This window comes from Erigeron canadensis, chromosome 8 (genome assembly GCF_010389155.1).
Source record: "Erigeron canadensis isolate Cc75 chromosome 8, C_canadensis_v1, whole genome shotgun sequence".
Classification (NCBI taxonomy): domain Eukaryota; kingdom Viridiplantae; phylum Streptophyta; class Magnoliopsida; order Asterales; family Asteraceae; genus Erigeron; species Erigeron canadensis.
Window position 1 is genome coordinate 27,797,521 of NC_057768.1, and position 23,265 is coordinate 27,820,785.

Here is a 23,265-nt window from a genome sequence, read left to right on the forward strand (position 1 = left end):
TACATCAAATTAAGTGATGTTACTATTTATTTACATTCAGATATAATATTATTATATAAAAAACATATGCACAAAATCAAATTATAACAGATTCCAATTTCCAGTCAGCCACCAAATCCACAAAATACTACCAGTAGACTTTTGATAGTTTCCACCTGAACCCATATAACCTTAACAAACCCTCTAAAAGTCTAAACCCACCCACCCCACAAAACAACTCTATATAACATGAAGCTTGCCATGCACAACCTTTAATACCAAGAACTACAAAAGCATTATATATATATATAAAAAAGACGATCAATGGCTCGACCACTTCCAGTGCATCAACTGACGGGGGTATCACACTTCAGCTTAGCCATTGGCTCAGTTTTCTTTTGTGCTTTGACTTTGTTCATGTGTGCTGGTCATTCACGGAAATGGGTTCACCGTTTGAAAGCTTGCTATAGTTATGATTTTGAAGAGCCTGTTATAGAAATAAACAACGGAAGGATGACTCACGTGTTTCAGAGTGACGACGAAGAAGATGAAGAAGAATCCGTTTGGCAAAAGAATATACTCATGGGTGGCAAGTGTCAACTACCAGATTTCTCAGGGGTCATAATTTACGACTCTGAAGGAAATATTGCTCCTCAGAAACCGAGACTTCTTGCTCTTACCTGGAAATAAGATGAAGACGAAATTTTTTTTAATAAAGTTATTGTCAAAACTAAATACCTTTTAATTATGTGCTTTTTATGTTGAAGGTGGTTCACAGATCAGAGTTTTATGGTTGTAACGGATATCCAGAAATCTACAAATCCATTCACATTCACATCACCTATAAGCGTGCAAATTTATTAACTAAAAGACTAGGATTAAAAGGCCAAAGGATGTATAAGTGATTGACTGGATTTTAGAAGTGATTATCGCCATTTAAAGAATTAAAATCACATAATTAGTTCAATATAGTAGAAAACTACTAGGTAACCTTAGATTTATCTCAATAATCAGTATAATACTGCTGCTAATATTTGGACCTTAACTAATCAAAACGCCGCAATCATAACCAGTTTTCCGCAAACACTCAGAATTTAGTAATAATCATTTTACGAGCACATCTTAACACAGTAACGCCCCATCGAGCAATATTAATGTGTTTGACCCGGATATGTTCTTGCCTGCTGAACAAAAAATATATATATGTTCACCATATAGCGTGCTTTTCATCACCAGTATCCAATAAATACATATGGAAATAAATATGTTCAATGTTCTTGACTACATAAAACTTTATAGGGAGCTCAGAGGTTAAATGCGATTTCGGAATCTGAAAATTATATGGTTTTTAGTGGTAAAGCATAAACTACATGTGTTAAAACATATGTAATATACATATCATAAACAAAACTCGAAAGGCACTGACCATAATAATGTGAGGATCAACCAGCCCTCGTTGAAGCAGATGAGGCACTCCGCCCTCTAAATCCAACAACATTTAGCTTTAATGTAGATTTCGGGCCACTTGATTTTTGGCCAACTGTGCGAGTTTTAGCTCCAACTTTCGCTATAGGTTTTTTAGCGCTATTCGGTTTCGAAAACGGTTTGGTGGAAACACTACCCGTTGATTTCTTAGATTTGGAAAAGGAGGGTACTTTACTGGATTTGGTCCCTGATGAGCTTCTTTTGGTTGGAGGTTTGGAATAGGGTACTGCTTTACTAGACTTAGGTACCGATGGGCTTCTTTTGGAGGGTGATTTCGCGGCTGAATAAGTTTTATTGTTTTTCTGATCGGCCACCTTCATCGGCTTTTTACCCTTTCCTTTATGGTCTTGCAGTTTTGGCCTGCCACCATTTCTTTGATAGTCAACCAGACTGAGAGACTCTAGGCTCTCATTTTTCCTCATGGCCTCCTCAACAAGGTTTGCTAGAGTGAGATCTTTTTTAGTAATTAGACTCGTCACCTTTCCTGAATAAAAGAACACGAAATGTGAAGATAAATGAATTTCGTCCAGTTATAAATGCAGCTTGTTATTGTACATTTGGGTTGAGTTTTTGACACAAGTTAAATTACTTTTGATAATGACGAAGTAAAAGGATCTTGTGGAGCAAAAGACAAAGTAGGTAATTATAGCCGAAAGCTTACCAAGAGAAACTTATTAGAATTACGATTTGACACCACAAAATGTAAATCATCAGAATTGCACCAAGATAACAGTAATGGTCTTAGCGGGGCAAAAATAGCAAAGAGAAGCAGTGAAGAAATTACCTTTTGCACCCATGCGAGCAGTCCTTCCAGTCCGATGAAGATAGTCAATCTAAAGTGCAAATATAATAAACATTATTAAGAGCTGGCAATTTCAATCCATTTTCTTATTAGCATGTTGTTTTGGGTCATGTTTTATCTTTAAACGGATAAGTAAAAACCTTAACCCAACGGGAATGAGTTAAACGAGTTGAAAGTCATCCAAAGTGCTTTTTTGATGGAAACCTCATTCAAATACTATTACTAACACATTAATCATCTATTTAAGAGTCAAAGATTGGAGAAGGAAGTGATTGGGAGTCAATCGAACATGCCGAATTACAACATGGAGCCATTTTTGACACATTACCCAACCTGTCGCATCTTAACACCTTTAAGATTAATATTTGCAAACGTCCAAAAATAACTATGATCAGACTATGAAAAATTAGAGAGCATCACACAAAAATGCTTACAGAGTTCAAGGGAAAATCAAACATAATAACATGATCAACATCCAAGTCCAATCCCCGCGCCGCCAAGTCTGTACATACGAGTGTGGGGCAATCTCCATCATCACTTTTGAACTTTTTGAGGTTTTCAACCCTGGTTCATAATTTAACACCATTAAAGTGTTGCAAACATTATATCAGTTTCCGTAATTTCGTAATGGTGAAAGGGTATTTTATACATTTACTAATAATCCATTCCCGTAATTAGTAATTACTTATTAGACATGTAACAAACAATATACAAACCACCATAGCCTTCTTACAAATACATGTGCATGGTTAAATTTGCAAATGTTTCTTTCTCAGACCCATGAAAATGCTAACATTTGACTCTACATTTGAGACAATACAAGCCACAGACCGCTGGTCAAATGTCTAAAAAACACGTCAGCAATGGCAGAATGGGGGGAATCCAGAATCATGTGGATAAAAGCATAAAACAAGTAACTTGCAATGGAAAGGATCATTTATAGAAACAATGGGCTTATAGATAAGTTAGGGTGATATTTTGCCAAACGGAAGACAAAATCATTGGAAGATGACCCACAAACAATAATAATGTTCCCCCTTCACAAGAAAATTTGAACAATTTTCATTACCTGTTCTACTTTCACTACTCTCTAGTCTCTAATGACGAAAGGGTATTTTAAAATTTTCAACGATAAACACTTAATAGCATTTCACCTTTCAACCGCAGGCACCTCGCCATGATAGTTAACAGTAGCTAGTTGGTTTTCACCAAGAAAATGATCGACAGCACGGCTGGAATTCAATGTATTACAAAACACCATTACCCGATTGCCCTTGGCTAAACTTGGCTCAAGAACCTACATAAGACATCATCGGTTAAACATTAGAGGGTATGAAGGACAAACAGTAAAAAAAAAAATCTTCAATAGAAAATTTTCCACATCTAAATCAACTATTAATAAAAATCAATCACAATTCTTCTCTTTTAATCAATCAATCATGTCAGCAGCCGAAAACCCATCTAAACCCTGAAACACCGAATGCCACCCGTCTTCTCCCTCTTCATTATTGCCACAAGGCCCGCAAGTGGGGGTACACAACTAGTTCATCAGATCTTCCTCAAGCAATGTTAAAGAATCCATCCACCCCAGTAATAAATGAGCTTAATCACTTATTTAGCAAAACCAAAGAAGAACTTTATCATGTAAGATATTAAACTATTACAAGTGACAGGTCACCATCACCATTTAACCAAACATATTATATAAATTGCATCAAAGAATTTACAAATACACCCTTCAATTTCAAAACATGTATTTTGACTTTCCATGACAAACTTCCAACTGGATAATTCTCTAAATATAAAATTCATCGCCAACAATTTTGCCTTTGTTGGAAAATGCAATAACATTAATGTAATTAGCCATGGCAAGTTAAACATGAAAGCAAACTTGTAACTATTAGGGTCAATATATATAATTTTTCTCTATATAAGTTCAGTTGACTTCAAATGATTGAACTTTTATTGCCTAGTTCACTATTAGTTACATTACGAGGGTGCACACAAGTCGGCCAAGACCAAAGAAACAGAAGAACAATGCCCAGAACTAGCTTGTTTGGTCCCAATTTTTTAACATCATGTTTTTCTTAGCTGTTAACAGTTTGAGCCCACTTATAAAGGAAAACTGGCCCCGTTTTTGTTCATATTTTCAAACTTAAAAACACCTAATTTATCTTTTTCAAATGAATAGTTCATTTTCGAGTTCAAAAGTTGGAACGAAGAAACATGAAGAATCAGAAAGTACCAAACCAAATGAAAAAAAACAATGAATGTCTTCGGAGAATCAGAGAAGTCATTGGGCCTGTTTAATTAGCTTTAACTTTTTCTATATTAGCGACGGGTAATTCAAATATTCCTAAATAAGCAAAGCAATGATAAAAAAATAAAAAAGACAACGAACCTGCAGCAATGCTTCCAACTTATTTTCTGCACCTGAAAGCTTGATAAAATCATGGCGAGCAGAAGCAACCTTTTTATGCAGAGTTGAAGTGCGAAGATGTTCAATTCCTTGAAACTCCTCATTAACTAGGTTCTGCACAGCCTACAAGAAATTGAATAAAAATTACCATCTAGTTTACTTTAATGTAGAACCTAAAAAACTTAATTTTTATTATTTTGTATAATTTTACAGTACCAAAAAAAGTAACTAGCATACATTTGTCATTGTCGCAGACACCAAAACAGTTTGAAACCCAAGACCATCTGCCTTTAGTGCACGATTTTTCAATGGGCCAAGAAACTTGCGGATATCCGGACCAAATCCTCGATCAAACATCGTGTCAGCCTCATCCAACACCTAACAACATATGTTATACCAGTATATTAAAAACGACGGGAAAAGTGCAAACAATACTAGGATTTCAGTTTTTCGGAATTTATCAAATACACCAAGAAAAAAAGGAAGAAATAGACAGTCACCAGATATTTGATATCACCATACACCAAGTTCCCCTCTTCAATATGTTGCAGAACCCTGCCAGGTGTTCCTACCACCATGTCGATTGGTGAATTTAATGCATCTTCTTGGGGTCTTATACGCCCACCACCACTAACCATTGTTGACCTGAATCGAGCATGATGACTAATTGACTTTGCAACACCAAATACCTGCAATATAAAACCTTCATCTGAATTAACATCACCTATCTAGATTTTATGACCAGGGTATGCGCTTTCTTTTTTTTTTGAAACTCGTACCCACTAGAGTAGCAATCTTTTTTATAATTTTTTTGCGGTATAGATACTAACATGTTTTTCCCCATGGCATATACAAAAAAAAAGGATTATAGTTGCTAAAACTATTTAGAAAGAAAATGAAAAAAGGTATCATTGATAACCTGTTCACATAACTCCCTTGTTGGGCAAAGGACAACAGCACGTGGACGCCTGGGCTTCATTACCATGCCATTTACTGCCTCGTCCTGTCTTAACAACTATATAGATAAAAGACGGAAGGAAACAGTTGTAAGTGTATAAGTCTTGCAAACCTTGAACCTTCTACTAACACAAGGTATAGCATTGAACAAGGCACACAAGATGTCAAGAACGAAGAGGTGATTATTAATTAAGTTTGATTCAAAGCAAAACCCAAGTGAGCAGTCAATTAAAAACAAACAAAAGCAACAATAAATGACATAGAACCACAGAACCAGAACCAGAATCCAAACAGAAAGTAACGAGCAACTGAAATTCGACGCTCAAACTCAGCAGTGGATTCTTCAAACTAAAACATCACGCTTATAAGCACATAGTAGGCTTAGGGTTTTTTTTTCAAAAAAACCTTTTTTTATAGCTAATGTCATCCAATTACATTGAAGCACAACTTCATAGAAAAGAAGACGACTTAAGCAGATTGGATTATTCACAAAGAATGTTTCTATAAGCACAAATAAAATCATGAAAATCTTGTTTATATTCTCATTTCCATGAAGAACTTATGTGCTATGATAATAAAAAAGTATTTTCATGTATCATCGAAAACTGCATATAAGAATATGGCTTTCAATAAGAAAAAAGTAAGAAGAAGTTACGTTTTGATAACGGCGGCCAGGGAAAGATGCATTATTGGGCTTAGGAGTTATTTGGATTATGCGTTCAAAGTTATTATCACTTCAAAAATCAAAATCAAAAAATCAGATTCTTAAACAGGGCACTTAGATTTGCATCATTAATAATCGAAATTACCATGATTATAGTGTTTGGATGTGCTTAATCTTAAAGAAGTGATGATCACTTTAAAGGTGTATATAAGTACTGTGTAGTTTAGTGAATCCTTTCATAGTTTGTGTCGGTGTGAGTAGCACCAAACCTAATACTGATAAGTGCTTATTTGATCGCCCAAAAAATCTAATTGTCATAGCAGAAGTAACCAAGTAAGTATCAACGGTTTCAATAAGTCCATCTAGACATCACCAAGTAGGTCATATACTCATTTTACAATGATCGATTAATCACTATCTTAATAAAAGACTAATCAAAGAAGCCAATATCACGTTTACTTTTTTAAGAGTGTTTGAGAGTGCTTATTTCAAGTGTCTATAGCTTATTGCATGTTTTGAAAGCCAAAACTCGGTTTGAAGTGTTTGACTATATTAGGTAAATTTTTACCTTGATCTAAGGGGTAAATTAGTCAGGTAAGTGCTGTTTGTTTTAAATTTAAACACAGATTTTTAATTCACAAACACATATAAATATGCATTCCCGCGAACCCTCGAATGCAAAACTCTGCTCCAAAATTGCAATCATCGGTCCCAACCCATATCAAAACAATCCCTCAACCGAAAAATTCTCGTTTTTAACATTATCTTAAACAGTTAAACGACCAACAAGGTAGACTAATGGTGTGTCCTGTTATCCTCACAAGGGGTCTCAGGTATCTTCCTTGGTAAACCTATCGAATTTGGCCAGTAAAAAGGTTTTGAAACGGTCACTTGGATATCTCGGTTAGGCTGCCTACATCTAAGTCAATTTGGCCTTGTTTCTTTTTTACTTAATAAACTTAATAGTTAAGAACTTAATCATTCAGTAAAATTTCATGTATCTTTTTCAACTTAATAAACAAAAATAACAGTCAATTACTAATATTTTACTTAACACATACAGACATTCTTAATGCATTCAGTCACTTATAACACTCAGCACTTAATGACTAAAAAAAGAAACGAGACCAAAGACTCGCTCGCATGAGACTATAAGCAAAACCTACATAGCAAATAATCAAAAGAATAAAGTAAAGTTAAATCAATTAAATATACTACCTGAACAAGAGGCAACAAATAAGCAAGTGTTTTACCAGAACCAGTATGAGACCCTAAAACAACACTTTTTCCTTCAAGCACATTAGGTATCCCCAAACACTGAATCTCAGTAGGAACACTAATACCCATTTCACTTAAAGCCCCTAAAACCTCTTCACTCAATCCCAATTCCAAAAAGCTCAAAACTTTATCATTTTTCTTGATTTTTTGACCACTACCCACTTCATCATTTTCAAAACCCACCAATAAAGACTGTTGCTTTTTAGCATTTGGCTTAATGGGTATTGAATCTTTAAGGTGTCTTATTCTTAGGCGTTCAAGAAGGATGGAATGCTTTGATGATTCTAATGATGGTGGTTCATCATCTGTTATGGGTGTGTTTGTTGTGGTTGTGAAGGCGGCTGTGGTGAGTGTTCTAAGGGGTTTAAAAAGCCTTAAAGAAGGATGGTGAGGTTTTGGTAAGGATAAGAGGGAGAATGAGAGTGTTAGGATTCTTGAAGTTCCCATTTTTGTTGAGGTTTTACAGAGTGGGATTTTGTGTGTGTTTTGGTGAGAGATATGAGAGAAGGGTTTTTGAGGTATGACCCGTATGAATGGATAAAGAGATGGATTGCAGAAATGGTTTCACAAAACTGTTCGTACTAGTTTTTTTTTTTTTTTTGTCTATTTCTTTTTACAAAAATGTTAACATCAATTTCTTTTTTAGTTTATACTAGATTTGTGCTCGCACAATGTAACGGCGGTAACGTTGATGGTAATGATGTGGTTATTAACGTAAAAATAATTTCATTGCGGTCGGAGATGTGATGAATTGTTGTGGAGGTGGGGGACAGATTTTAAGGTAAGGTTTTTGCTATGTGTTTCTGCGTGAGGAGAGATAGAGGTTAAATTTTTTTAAAGACATTTTAGTCACAGTTTATAAAATAGAAATAAAGATGTATTAGGATAGAGGGTAAATGTGTCATTTTAGGTTTTTAAAATTAAGGTGAAGGGGGGGTTTGTTTTATAGAGAAGTATAGATATAGATATTTGAAAGATGAATAATAAAACTATGAAGTGTTTAATTGTTTATAGTCATTTATCAAAGCTTGAGTTATGGTTATTATACGTGTTGGCTATCAATTTTTTTACATGAGATTTTCAAATCGAAGCATACCATCAAATGATTAAAATCTTAACTCAATAGCAGATAGTCAATTGTTTAAATAGATCTTTCTACCACAAGTCGGATTACACAACTAAAGGAAACACTTCGTAGCCTCCCTACAACAATTTGAAATTAACAATCGCAAAGCTTTTAACTGGCAAGACTCAAACTCCCGTTTTATGAACATGGTCGACCAACTGTAGTGATCGGCTAGGCGGTTGCTTTAGGCCCTTCACTATGTTAGGCCCCAAAAATTTAGATATATTGGACTGAAGATATATCAAGTTTTTCTTGTAAAGCTTAGATTTTGGAAACAATTAAAACAAGGGGTAAAACAACCGCTACTCACTTGTTGATGCACTACCACTATTTTTTGTACACAAATAATTTTTTAAACCATGTCGTCACAACTCACATACGATGATACTTTTTTTTGTTTTGCAAGCATTTCAAGCTTGAATGATATGAAAAGTATTTCGGAATTGAACTTTAAAACCTCCTACACTTAATTTGTATCATAATGAACTAAAGCCCCTAAAATTCATTTTGCTTTAAGTAAAAAAAAAAATAAACAAATTAAACTGACTTTTTTCATGAAAAACCTAAGTATCAAACTGTTGGACTGCTAAGGTCATTGGTGTGTTGGTTATCAAACAATTTGTATATTATTAGTTTGTGGTTTGTATAATCTTTTAAACCATATAAGCTACAAACTAACCAGTAACCATGGTTTGTATAAGCTGTGAAACCATATAAGCTACAAACTAACCACTGAGATCCAGATTTGTAAGATTATTTATGCACTTAAAAGAAAAGTGAAAAGGATGTGTGAAAATGGATAGTGAGGGGTTTAGCCTATGGGTATGAATGGGTCAAACTAATTACTTGTGATTTATTCGAGCTCGGCTTGTTAAAAGCTCGAATCGAGCTGAGACTACACGAGTTTGATCCTAGTCCAAACATAACTTAAAGATCGTTTAATAATCAAGCTAGAGCTTTAGGGGCCTTAAGTGAGATTAGTTCTAAAAGTGTTGTTTATTATAATATATACAATTAAAGTAAACAAAGACAACTAAAAAAAATGTTTCTACAGTGTAAATTGTATAATAATATTTTCTCAAAAAACAATTGATCCACCCAAATTATACATCTTTGGGTTGTCAACGGGTTCGGGTTCACGGGTTGGCGGGTTGAAAATCTCTGACCCTAACCCAACCCATTAAAAAATTCAGGTCAGAGACTGGTGTGTATTTTCCAGTCTTAAATATATAAACACGAAATACCTATGTACTGTCTACTACACACTGTACCCAGTCGTATGCAGTATAGTAAACTACTAAATCCGAGGTCGATCACAAGAACTTTGTAAGCAATTGTTATCTTAAAGTAATTCAGGGGGGGTTTTATGCCCGAATTGCCACTTTGCAAAAGTCAGTAAAATGGTTAGTAATTCCGAAGGATTAATCGCAAAAGAGAGAGTTTTTTGATTAAAACAATAATTTAAAAGGCATCCATCTTGATTTCGCTCGACAACATGTTAAAATTGCACATAAATGAAGTTCAAATCCAAATTGAGTTGATTAAATAACCGAGAATCAAACCAAGCACCAACGTCGTACCCGTTAAGTTGATTACATAATTTAATTCTCTTGTTTAAACCAGTTTCGTTACAAAGACCGGTACCCTAAGACATCTTTTAAACCTTCCCTAATCTCACAATTGTTTTGGTTATTGAAATAACAGTTGTACCCAACCGTTAACACATTCTCCTCTATTATCGTTGAATGATTATCTACCGTACCCATTATAGATCTAATTATTTGTACCCAAAAAATTAAAACAACATATATGCAATCAATAATTACCATTAAAGTTGCAAATATATCATCAACCAATCCAAGATAAATTAAAACAGAGAAATACGTAAAGATTTCAATATAACGTTAAATAAAATCAACTTTGAATTATAAAAATTATGCAATCCTTACATATTGTCTCACTCAATCAAGATGGATGTTAAAGTGATTAGACACTCATATTAAATATGAAAGAACAAATCAAAATAGACGAATTCATCGTTACCGAATACAAGGAATTGAAAACGAATAACGAAAATAATCCAATCGTGCTTGAATTCTTAAGAGATGGTTCAATATATGAAAAATACTCAAAAAGTGCTTCAAAAATGGCTAGAGAAGTAAAGGTAAGGTTTTAGAATGATTAAACAAGCTATATATAGTTTCTTAAAAATTGTGCAGAATTTGACCTCATTGCGGCGCAACTATGAGAGTTGCGGCGCAATGAGTCTTTGACTGGCTTTTGACTTTGACTTTTGTTGACTCGAGCTGGATTAGAACTTGTGGTGTTGCGGCGCAACTATTTTTTCTGTTTTTGTGTTGCGGCACAATAGGTTTGTTGCGGCGCAATGAGTTGTTTTCCAGCTTTGACTTTTGTTGACCAACTGCTATCTTCCTCCAAATGCTCCAGAATCATCCGTTAGCACTTATTTCACCTCTATAATGTCGTTTCTTCCAGAAATACACTCAAATACCTGTCAGTAACCTGGAACACTAACAAAACCATAAACACACCAAATGTATACTAAAACGACTCATAAAACATGCTAAATCAACTATAATCATTGTGGGAAATGGGTGTAAAATACGCCATATTAGAAACTTCAACCCTGACCTATGACCTGTCAACCCGAACCCAACCTACCAACCTGAAAAAAATCAGGTTGACGGGTTGACGGGTCAAATGGGTTAACGGGTTAATTTCAGGTCAAATAGGTCATATGGGTGGGTTAGTGGGTTGGCGGGTAAATTTCAGGTCAAATGGGTCATGGGTAGGCGGGTCAAATGGGTTAGTGGATCGACCTATTAAAAAAAATTATATAAATTTAAATTCTTATCAGGTTGACGGGTCAAGCTGTTAACCCAATGGGTCAACTTGAAACCAACCCGAAAAAAATCAGGTTAGTGAATTAGCGGGTTGACGGGTTGAGATTTCACAACCCTAACCTGATTTTTTTCGGGTTGGTTTCAGTTTGGGTCAAGATTGATAGCCCTTTACATCTCATCTATTTACCCGTTTAAATACCTCAACATATTATACTTATAACAAGAAGATTAATTTACAATATTTATCTCTTATACATTATTCTTTTTACATCAATAATTTACATAAACAATCTAATTAAACTATTTGCCGTGGTCGTCACAACAACCATTACTACACGTCATTGGCACTAGTTACTACACCACCTCTACCACCATTGTCACTGTATCGGGTTAACATCTAGCTAGTTTAAAAAAGATTCAAAATAAATGTAAACAATGAATTACCAAAAAGTGTAGGGGTCACGATGATCAAGACTCAAACTCAAAAACGAAATCAATATAAACCAGATAAACCAAAAATTAACAACGTTCACAAAAAAACACACGACCCAAAAACAAACACACAATGATACTATCACCACCACCACCAGTGCCACATGTACCACCACTTCACTCACCCACGCGCCACCTCACACGACGGCCAACACCCACTTTCCTCCGCCCAATATTATACCCACAAAGAACTGCCGGTCTGGCTGCATTAGGCCGTGACGTGGACACATTTACTGAATCATCTGGATATTTATTTGAACTCAGCACTTCAGAAGCAGAATCTTTAACAGATTATAGTATCTCCAAAATATCGTCAATTTATCGTAATAAACCGTTTATCGTGCTTCGAAGACTTTTGCAGATTGGAAATACTCTTGGCAAATGGGTCGCGCTTCGATATATCGATAGCATTTCCGACCGTTCTGATTTGATGTTTCAGGTATATATACTTACAATTTTGTGTGTATATATATACGTGTCTGTGTATATGTGTGTGTGTGTGTGTGTATATGTATATGTGGCAAAACCCGTTTATTTTTGTGTCATTTTTATGTTGTGTCGAAAATTGTCACCTATTCCCATACTATGATTATATATTTTGTATATAATATATATGTTTTGATTGAATTTAGGTAAGAGCATTGCAGTTGCGACAGATACTGGCGAAGCTTGGACCAGTACGTATGAATAAACAAATTTTCATTTTTTCCTGTTACAAAAGTTTGTTACTCCAAATGAAGTAGTCAACACACTTTTAGGAATGTATAATGAATGTAAAATTATATAATTATTATGCACTTTCAGTAGTCGGTAACAATTTTTAGCCTTTGCACATATGTTTTAATAATGAGGTTTTGTGAATGTGGGTACTTAAGAGTAGAATGGGAAAGTTGATAAACTATTTTAAAAGTGAAAAAGTAATTTGGCACAAACGAGAATATAAAAGTGGACGTTTATTTTGATTATTTTGTGACGGAGGAATTATGAATGTTGATTCTACTTTGAACTATTCTTTTGAATATATTATACTTGATTAAATTTAGTCATCTTGACTTATGTCAATAACTACAAAGAGGGAACTCTAGTACATAATATGGTCACATGAGTTGTTGTGGCCCATTGGTAAGGTCTTTGCCCTTGGGAGGATCCATCTGGGTTCGAGCCCCATTTCCCAAATTTGTGGGGGTGGATTAAATGGGGGTTTTCCGAGAGTCCTGGTTTCCAGGCATACGTGTAATTTAGTAGTAGGAGTAGAATAGAATGTCGTTCAAAAAAAAACATGAGTTATTGCCTTAATTGACTCATAGATATGTTGTAGTGTAGTTGCTTTAAGAGAGCGAATTGTACAAAATGGCAACCTACTTTTTGTTGAGTTGTGAGTTCTATGCAAATGACTTTTCTATACGATTAATGATTATCTTCCAAACAACAAGATCATGACACTTGCCAAAATTGCAAGAAGAGATGAGGAGAATGTAAAGGAGGATGCCAAATGTTATAATCTTGTTGGTAGGAGGATATATCATTTTTCTATATGTTCTAGTTTCTTTCATTTCAAAAATTCTGTTAGAGTTTTTTCTCGTTAATAAAACGTAGCTTGATTACTGCCAGTTTAGGTAATTGTCTGCCAAATTGAAAGCAGGTTGCTATTTCTGTAGATACAAAGAGAGAAGTTAATAACATAAAACATGACTGGACAAAAGTAGGTTACTATTTTGAGTCGTTCGCATCCTAATAGCACAAGAAACTTTTTAGTCCAAGATTATTCACAGATTTAGCATAGCTAGTAGAACAGCAAGTAATTTTAGCTTGAAGCAGCTTTTTTAAATTAAGAGACATACAATCAGAAGGAGCCATGTCTAACCTATAAAAACTTTGAGAAATATTTTGTTAGTGTAGCAGGATCAATTGATTACAACATATCACTTTAAATAAACTCATAGAATCATTGAAGATAAAATAATAAAAATCAACACTTTTCTCCTTTTTAAATGGACAAAGTGTTCTAATTGGTATGTACTATTAGAACATTGGTTGCATAAAGGGAGAATTCCATCTCCTTACATCACAGTTATATAAAGTGGACTCAAGTTATGGATCTCTTCACAATGATAGTTGCAGTTGATACAAAAGTTAGTAACTAGACAATCCATTTATGGAGAATTCAGATAGACAGCTGAGTGTCTAAGACAGAATTTTTAGTGCCAGATCGATTGTTCGTACTCTTATGTGCAAATCATATCTATTAGTAACTTGCTACTTGTACACAACTATACAATTACCAACTAATGTACTCTCATGTTCTCTCTCAGGCTTATATAAAAATTGCTCAGGCTATCTCATCTAGACCTGTAAGTTTATTTTTCTAAGGCTCCTTACCTCAATTTCTTGTTTCCGGTCTGGAGTTTCCATATTGCAATAGCAAATTCAACCCTCATGTTTTTAGTCATGTTCGTCTACAGGATTTGATACCTCCATCATATCTTGATGAACTGTCGTTATTGCAAGACCGTATTTCACCATTTTCTACTAAAGTGGCATTTAGCACGATTGAGAAAGAACTTGGGTTACCACTAGACCAACTTTTCTCTGAGATATCACCAGAACCTGTGGCTGCAGCATCTCTTGGCCAGGTCATTTGATAATATGTTTTTACCATTTATAAGTTATGTAATCAAAAAATTTGCTCTCATATATTCTCTCATCATTAAATGCAATTAGGTATAAACGATTTCTTTGTACTGGTCTTTCCATGCAGGTCTACCAGGCTAGACTCCTAGGTAGTGGAGAGTTGGTTGCTGTTAAAGTGCAGCGGCCTGGGGTCCAAGCAGCCATTTCGTTGGATATATTAATCTTGCGTACTCTTGCAGGACTGATTCGGAGAGCAGGGAAATTCAATACTGACCTTCAGGTAAGTTTTCACCAAAAGGAGGAAAAATAAACTAGTTAATTGTATATTTAGTTGTGTTGATTAGCAATGCCTGCATGCATCAAAGCTTGGACACGTTGATATCAAAACAGTGTACTAGTTTTCATAAGGGGAATTCATTTCAAAGATAAAAAATGTTACTGTTTTTCTTTCATTCCTTCTTAAATGACAAAGAAGGATCTTCCTTCACAAAATTTTTAAGTTGCTCTCAAACTAAACTGCTATGCGTCGGGGATGGAAACAAACTTGTTCATTTGGTTTCACTAAGTAGCTATATTAGTATACTATCTTTAACTGGATAACTCTTATATTATCTTCCACTTAACTTAAATTCTGACTGTGATCTTGATCTACAGGCTGTTGTTGATGAATGGGCATCAAGCCTCTTTCGGGTATGCAATTACAAAACTTTTAAAGTTCTTTCTGCTTCAAATAAAAAGGAAAATGTTGCATTGATCAACATATCATCCAAATGGTGCTACCAAGTGTTGCTTTATGATGGATCTTGTCACAATTCCATCATTTTACTTAAACGGCATTTATGAGATGCAGTTCTATCTTTGGCTCAATCCTAGCAATAATGAATGCTCAAGTTTTTGCGTTTCTTATCTCTATTAGAGTCAGAAAATAGAATAATCTACATGGTTTAAAAATCTATAATGATTTATGTGGTCCTCTTGTCTAGGATTGGGGGAAAATTGTACTTGAGGCACACAATCTCTGTCTATAAATTCTTAGTGCTCTAATATTGAATACAGGTATCACATTAAATGCAGGAGATGGATTACGTTAATGAAGCAAAAAATGGAATTAGGTTCAGGTGAGAGAATTTTCTGGAACATGCTGTCTTTTTTAAGAAGATTTTTGATTACTTTAAATATCACTTGTATAAAATTTAATCAATAATGAAAGGTGTTGAGTAACTATTGTGCTTGCTAATAAAGATAGGATCATATTTTTGAATATTAATTAAATAGTTACATGTATATTGATACCATGTTGTATTTTTAAGCTCGTGAAATGATATTATCTATGATTTGTCCTTGTGTGCATGCTATCAGAGAGTTATATGGGAGTCTTAAGGATGTTATGGTTCCAAATATGTATGTAGAGAGAACAACTCGTAAGGTCCTCACTATGCAGTGGATAGAGGTACTTCTTTCTTTTCTTTTTATAGTCTGTACACCTTCTGCCGCTTTCATCATTCCATGATATAGCTTCTGTCTCGACCATGTAATTATTTATTATTATCATTATCGCTATAGTTTTCTAGAATGTAACAAGGTATTGACATGTTTTGTACATTACTTCTTTATGAATATCTGTAAACGTATACTAAATATGTATATTCAAGTACATTTCATCACTCGATCTTTTTGTTTTATGACGTGTAGGGCCAGAAATTATCCGAGGTGAAGGATCTTTATCTGGTTGAGGTGAAGCTTAACTATATTCTGTTGATAATGGTTAAACTAATGAGTCACACATCTACCCTTCGGTGCAACAGGCTGTAAGATATTTTTTTTCTTCGTTGGTGCAGGTAGGAGTGTACTGCTCATTTAATCAGCTTCTAGAATATGGGTTTTATCATGCGGATCCTCATCCCGGAAACCTACTTCGTACATATGATGGAAAACTAGCCTATTTAGGTAATACAAAGTCAAGTCTGTTATACGTCACATTCTTGGCATAGTTAATCATCAAATGGAGAGATTACACATTAAAAAGGTTCTTTATAATTGATCAGAATACAAGGAAAAAGTTAAACATAAGTTTTATGTGTCCTTGAGAAAAAATTAATTTGAGAATTGGCTGCTATATTATATAGCATGTATTTTGTTTCTCTAATATTATATTGCTCTCCTTGTTAAGAACTTGGAAATTGTGTACAAATTTGTAAAAAATGGTATTACTAATGATATCAAGTGTACTTATATTCTCTTTATTTGATATCAGTGTCTATTTTCTGTTTTTTGATATCAGTGTCTATTTTCTGTTTTTCTCTCTCACAGATTTTGGAATGATGGGTGAATTCAAGCAAGAACTCCGTGATGGTTTCATTCAAGCCTGTCTTCATCTAGTGAACCGTGATTATGATGCGTTGGCTAAAGACTTTGTTACTCTTGGGTACCATGGATTTCAGTCTCAGCATTAAGTATAATTTTTTTTTTCAAGGCTGACATCTAATTGTGAACGTTTGTTGATGAACTATTCAGGCTGCTTCCTGCAACAGCCGACAAGGATGCCGTCACAAAGGCATTAACAGGTTTAGTTATTTACTCTGTTTACATGACTGTAAAGGTTTATCTTTGAATACTATGATGTATCTACATACTAATTGCTTTGTAGTTAAGGAAACTAAAAACATTTAAAATGAGCACTTGGTTTTCTTCCGTTGGGTGACTACTTCTTGAATGTCTATATTATCCGCAAACAATGACAAAGTTGGAGTATCTTGTGGAGCCAAATAACTTATGTGATGACAATGTCTAAAAGTAAATAACTTTAACAGGATTACTTGAAAGCCCAAAATGTAACTTTTTAAATATTTGCATGTTATTGTCTTGCTAAATTTGGCATTTTTCTGGGTAGGGGTTTTTCAGAACGCTGTTGCCAAAGGAGTGAGGAATATCAGCTTTGGGGATCTTTTAGGAAATCTTGGAACCACCATGTAAGATAATATCCATGACTCAACTTTTTACTGTCTCATTGTGTCACTGTTTCTTAAGTGTTGTTTTACATTGCAGGTACAAGTTCAAATTTCAGATTCCCTCATATTTTTCTCTCGTGATTCGGAGGTATTATTATGTGGTCGAGCTTTAGGGATAGTTAACATTTTCAGTGCTACTCGCATTGTTCTCACGTCTCCGTATGTTTTTCCTCTAAAGTTATTTTGTTGATGTGGCAGCCTTGCTGTTCTAGAAGGTATTGCAATCAACAATGACCCAAATTATAAAGTATTAGGTGGTACATACCCATGGATTGCCAAGAAAGTTTTGACTGACAGTTCGCCCCAACTAAGGTCTTCCCTGCAAACTCTTCTTTATGAGGTATTGTGAGTTCATCCTGAATGTACACTAAGATTTTCTTTCATTTCTAGTGTTCATGTTTTAGTTTTACCCATCCAAATACAAGATGCAGTTCCTTAGAGGTGGCAATTGGGTAACATGTCCAACATGTTCGGGTCAATAGTCAAATCAGTTAATTTTTCGTCTTTTTGTTTGGGCTGGATTGGTTTTACCCTAAATTCTATTACTTCAGTTATGGTTTTACTTTTTGAATCAAGTACTCTATGGATTTCTTATCAACGCGGTTCACTTGCTTTTCAAGATATTTTTTAATTTCAACTGTTAGAGATAAACCATAGTCGAAACCAACTCATACATAAGAAAATGGGTCAAACTTGGTACCCATACATTTCACGTTAATGTTTTATTTTGATGTGATGATTTTATTAGGACGGAGTGTTCCGGATTGACCGTTTGGAGTCTCTGCTATCAGAGGTATGATATGCTGTTTTCTCTGTAATCTTTTACTTCTATCGAGTTTAATGAAAAAGGTGGAAGAAAATACTAATAATGTTTCTTGGAATTATTAGCCTATGCATACATCAACAAAATACTAATAATGTATCTTTTTGGAGTTTCTCAACATGTCTGTCAACATTTACTCCAAAACTAACATACTTTGCTGGTAGTCCCTTCGTGCCAGAACAGAAAAGGCTTTGGTTAAAGTAGAAGACAACAACTCCAATGTGGTTATCAAGCAGATTATGTCATTCACATTGACAGAGAAGGTAAACACTGTATTAAGGTATTGCTAGGACCTAGAGGTGACCATTGGGCAGGTTGGGTGAGAGGTCAAAACATGTTGTGGTTGATACGGGTTATCAAAACTGGTCAAAAATGGTTGGACCAGCAAACATTTTGGGCCTCTTTATAAGCTTTTTTGTGAAGTACTTGACGCATTACTTATGATTACGAAGACATTATTTTTACCAAATCTATTCAAATCTTGAAATAAAAGGTTTGTATGCGTTAAAGATAAACGTATCAGTGATGTTTGAACCGCTCCCCTTTTGGCTTGACCCATTAAATATAAATACGACCCAAATGAATCCATTAGGTTAAAGTTTCCACCTCTAGGTCTAAAATTTCTCAAGAAGAGAATCGTGAATAACGTAGTAAGTTGCACTCTTTTGATTCGGGTAGGGTGCTTTTGTGAGGGAAATACTTCTTCAAGAATTTGCGAAGGTATGGAATTTAAGATATATTACTTTTAAAACTTATAGTTAATAGAGATAAAACATGTTAAATTTGTAATTGTCATAAAATAATGACAGGGTGTGGATGCACTCGGGCTTGCAACCCTGGAATCTTTGACATCTGCAGCAACTGCAAGCCTACCATTTGCCCCATCCCCTCCATCTTCACTAACGAATGAAGATTTCATCAACTTGAGAAACTTGCACCGCCTTCTTCAACTATTATCAGGGTCTCCAAAGATCGAAGATTCTGAGACGGTATGATGCTAAGAGCTTTTGTGTGTGTGTGTATCGAAGTTGATCGGGTATGTTTTGCATACTTGCAGGGAGATGTAGCATTCAGTATATACGCCAACAGAAGAACAAATTCAGAAGAGGTATCTTTAGTCCTCAATGAGTTCACATCTATTCAAGAGATACTGCCACTGCTTAATGTTATTCCCGAGGTTTGAACCGTGTTTATGTTTATGAACATCAAATCAGCAATACTTGTTTATGATTACTAGTTTCATGCCTTCTGCAATGGCAAATTTGGCGAACGGATGGGTTTGTAAATGGGTTAAAATAGGTCACGTTGGGTTTCAAAATAAGCTGGGTTTAACTACAAACTTTCGTTTTCTTTCATACATGGTATATATGATTACTAAATGTATTGTTATAATACTTATCTAATTTTTCAAACAAAATACTTTAGGATGTGTTATGCAATAAAAAATACTTTGGGAGATGTATTAAATCTTTGACCCGTTCGACCCATTCTAGATAAACCATAACCCAACTTCACATTCGTAAGCTTATTGGGTTGAAATCGCCACTTCTAATACGTTTTTGTTTTCTTATTTATAACTTGTGTGATTTACCAAGCTTTAAAGTGGAACTGATATAACCAAGTATGCTTTGACAGCTCCCTCCAGATTTGCAGCGACAGTTAATTAGGCTTCCTGTTGATCTGGTTGGAAAGGTGGTCTCCCGAGTTGTTGCAAGAACATTACGAAGGGTGTTGCTATAGAATCTGCCCTGTCTCTCACCATACAAAGGCAAGTAAATGGTCTCATACAGTGACATACTTTTTTGAGTATACAGTTAATTAGTGTTTGTCTTGGTTTTGTTGGCATTTGCTGGAAAGTAAAATAAAATTTTTACGAATAATCATGTTGATTATTTGGCATTTCGTAGTTAATTCCAATTACACGTAAGCTAATTGATTTTAAGATTGTATTTGGTTTTTTAAGTCTTGACTTTTGAGGAAGTTGCAAATGTTCAAAATTGTATGAAAATGGATGATTTGGTAATATATTTCTTCTGTGGTTAATTTTCTTAATTTTTGCAGCTATATATATGTAACATATATAACTAATATTATATCTGAGTCTATTTAATCCTCGATATACCCTTAATAAAATTAATTTATAATATATATCCTTTAATTCCTAAAATAATTCTACCCTCTGTTACATCAATAACATAGACTAATCGAGTCGTTACCATCACCACCATCCCATTGACACTACCACATTGTCACCGTATCTTGTGGGCGTTCGTCTTGTATACCTTAATCCAAACTCAACCTATTTGATAAACATAGACTAATCGAGTCGTTACCATCACTACCATTACATTGACACTACCATATTGTCACCGTATCTCGTGGACGTTCGTCTTATATACCTTAATCCAAAGTCAACCTATTTGATAATCATGTTGAATAGTTAGAACTGCAACTAGCCCGTTTAATAAACAAGTTAGTCGTGCTGACTTGTTTACAACTAATATAATATTAATTCGAAACGACCATTATAACCATTATAAGTTTGAATTTTCAATATTTTAAATGCACATGATAATTAAATACAAGTATAAGCAATTATAATATATTTTATATACATGCTCAAAGGATATTTTAGGTACAAAATTGTTTCGAGTTCGAATCCCGCAAATTTAGTAAGGGGCCTTAGTTATGATATATCCACTGAGATTGAGATAGCAAACCCTATAAGGCGTAGCCAGAACTCGAATGTGAGGTTGGCACACCAAAATCGAGAGTGAGCCAGCCAACTATTTTTACATTTAAAAAAAAAAAAATTATTTTATATAATTAACTTTCTTATCGCACATACAAACGAGTTAGACAAATTCTAAACGTATTTAGGAGATCAAGCCAAACCATTTAAATTTTGTTATCTCTTGGGTCGGATTTTCTATTTCCTTACTATTATGTCATGTTCGTGTTAAAGAAAAAGTGGTAGTGGGATATGTTTTAGATTGCCACACCAATCGAACTAAATGTAAATTAAACACTTATATATAATGAATGTCAAACTAATTTTTAATCTATCTTTCTTCAATATTCTATAACTAAAATATGATTAACATGTTTTTGAAACGACACGTGACGTAATCTTTAATCAATACGTGTTTTGTTAATTTATTAATTTTATTAAATTAGTTTTTTAGTCGTATAAAGATTTAATTTTCTTATTAGATTTAGAGTTAAACTCTAACTTTTGGCTTATCTATACTACATATTAAAAATTATAGCCCCATGTTGAAAGTTACAGGGGTGAAATGTCCATTATACTCTCGCTTATTAACATATCACGTAACAAATATATGCGCCAGCTCATTTACGGTAATTTTATTAATTCACGTCCAAATATAGCCCCCTCTTATTAATAATTTACGGTAACTTTATTAATTCACGTCCAAATATAGCCCCCTCTTATTAATAAATCACGTAACAAATATAGCCCTCCCCTTTCATCTATCACTTCTTATGGTATTTTATTAATTTATTCTTATTGATTATAAGTCTTCAGTTATGATGATAGCTCCTCTATATGTCCTGTGCACACAAACTAATTATGGTAATTATATTATTATATTGATAGATGATCATAATTGATTTAAAATCATCAGTTAAATGGCAAACTTTTTGAACAAGCTTTACAAACTTTTTGAACAAAAAATTCAGAATGCTTTACAAACTTTCACAAAAGTTCCACGGCAATTTACAAACTTTTTGAACAAACTTGATAATAATACTTATAATTAAAATGCCATGATTTATTTGAGTTGTATATAAATATTTTTCATTTTACACAAAATTTTTATACTACCATTTTGTTAACAAACCTTTCACTTTATATTGTGTCCCCAAATGGCAAAAACCGGTACGTCTACCAAGGCTTTTACATCGCGCAAAAGGAAAAATCGTTGAGGCTCGCATACACAGCCCCAAATGACAAGGCTTTACCATGGTATCCCGCAGCAACGTGCGAGTACCATGCTAGTTAATACAAAAGACATTATAACCTTATTTGATTGATCATTTTCTCATTAATAAATTGTCTATTTTTCTTTCTCAATTCTTCAACTTCTATTACTTATGTTACTTATAATAATTATTAACATGAACACTTCAAAAAATTTAAGTTTACTATCCGAAATCACAAAACAGTTTCGTCATCCACTATGCTTACAAGTTCCGATTTTGATGTGATTCTAAAAATTTAAGTTAAATCCAAAACTTTAATTAAACATATGTTATATTTATCATTACTGTTTATTATAATTTAACTTTGATTATCAATTTAGTTTAACCACAATTTATTTCATACTCACGAATCATGTATGAGGCATATTTGATTTTTTTATACAATTTATATAGCTGTCGTACATCGTACGAGTATCAGGACTAGTTAATAATACAATTATGAACAGAAAAGAACTTTTCTAGTTCAACTAACTTACCAATACAAAGATTATGTTTTTTTAACTGTAGAATAAAATTATATTATTGACGACCACTAACGAGAGCTAGGGATCAAAGGTAAAGTACAACTTAGAAATACATCAAAAAGAACACAATCTAGATGATCTTTGACTGCTAAGGTTGTAAAATGATTAGAAAAAACTCGTGCCAATTACAGTCCTCAAGACATAAGAAAAAAACTCCATAAAAAAAAAAATCGAGCCACCAAATTTCACTTCATGAAGTTTTTAAAAT

General features: G+C 34.0%; 3 protein-coding genes across 4 annotated transcripts; 2 read left to right on the top strand and 1 right to left on the bottom strand.

Moving 5' to 3' along the window:
• Nucleotides 1-14: 14 nt before the first annotated feature.
• LOC122579308 (DEAD-box ATP-dependent RNA helicase 39) lies at nt 15-8,121 on the bottom strand. Of its 2 annotated transcripts, XR_006320617.1 has the most exons (11): nt 7,525-8,121; nt 5,605-5,700; nt 5,186-5,374; nt 4,923-5,063; nt 4,668-4,808; nt 3,421-3,563; nt 2,701-2,830; nt 2,249-2,297; nt 1,406-1,948; nt 584-659; nt 15-466 (listed from the first exon to the last, which is right to left on the bottom strand). XR_006320617.1 is itself a non-coding variant. In XM_043751459.1 (10 exons), exons 1-9 carry the CDS (start codon nt 8,029-8,031, stop codon nt 1,422-1,424), a joined length of 1,923 nt encoding a protein of 640 aa, XP_043607394.1. In that variant the 5' UTR covers nt 8,032-8,121; the 3' UTR covers nt 15-659; nt 1,406-1,421. The 2 variants fall into 2 exon arrangements, 1 of the variants encoding a protein (XP_043607394.1); XM_043751459.1 differs by having other exon boundaries at nt 15-659.
• On the top strand, nt 304-669 carry LOC122610544. The gene has a single exon (XM_043783524.1). It carries the CDS (start codon nt 304-306, stop codon nt 667-669), a length of 366 nt encoding a protein of 121 aa, XP_043639459.1.
• A 4,009-nt stretch (nt 8,122-12,130) lies between the features above and the next one.
• On the top strand, nt 12,131-20,575 carry LOC122578876 (uncharacterized aarF domain-containing protein kinase At1g71810, chloroplastic). Its single transcript, XM_043750924.1, has 21 exons — nt 12,131-12,505; nt 12,699-12,743; nt 14,379-14,417; nt 14,529-14,699; nt 14,825-14,977; nt 15,352-15,387; nt 15,772-15,815; nt 16,057-16,147; nt 16,390-16,431; nt 16,536-16,644; nt 17,008-17,122; nt 17,212-17,261; nt 17,588-17,666; nt 17,743-17,793; nt 17,904-18,045; nt 18,454-18,498; nt 18,693-18,791; nt 19,207-19,248; nt 19,338-19,517; nt 19,586-19,705; nt 20,164-20,575. Exons 1-21 carry the CDS (start codon nt 12,140-12,142, stop codon nt 20,266-20,268), a joined length of 2,124 nt encoding a protein of 707 aa, XP_043606859.1. The 5' UTR covers nt 12,131-12,139; the 3' UTR covers nt 20,269-20,575.
• Nucleotides 20,576-23,265: the final 2,690 nt, after the last annotated feature.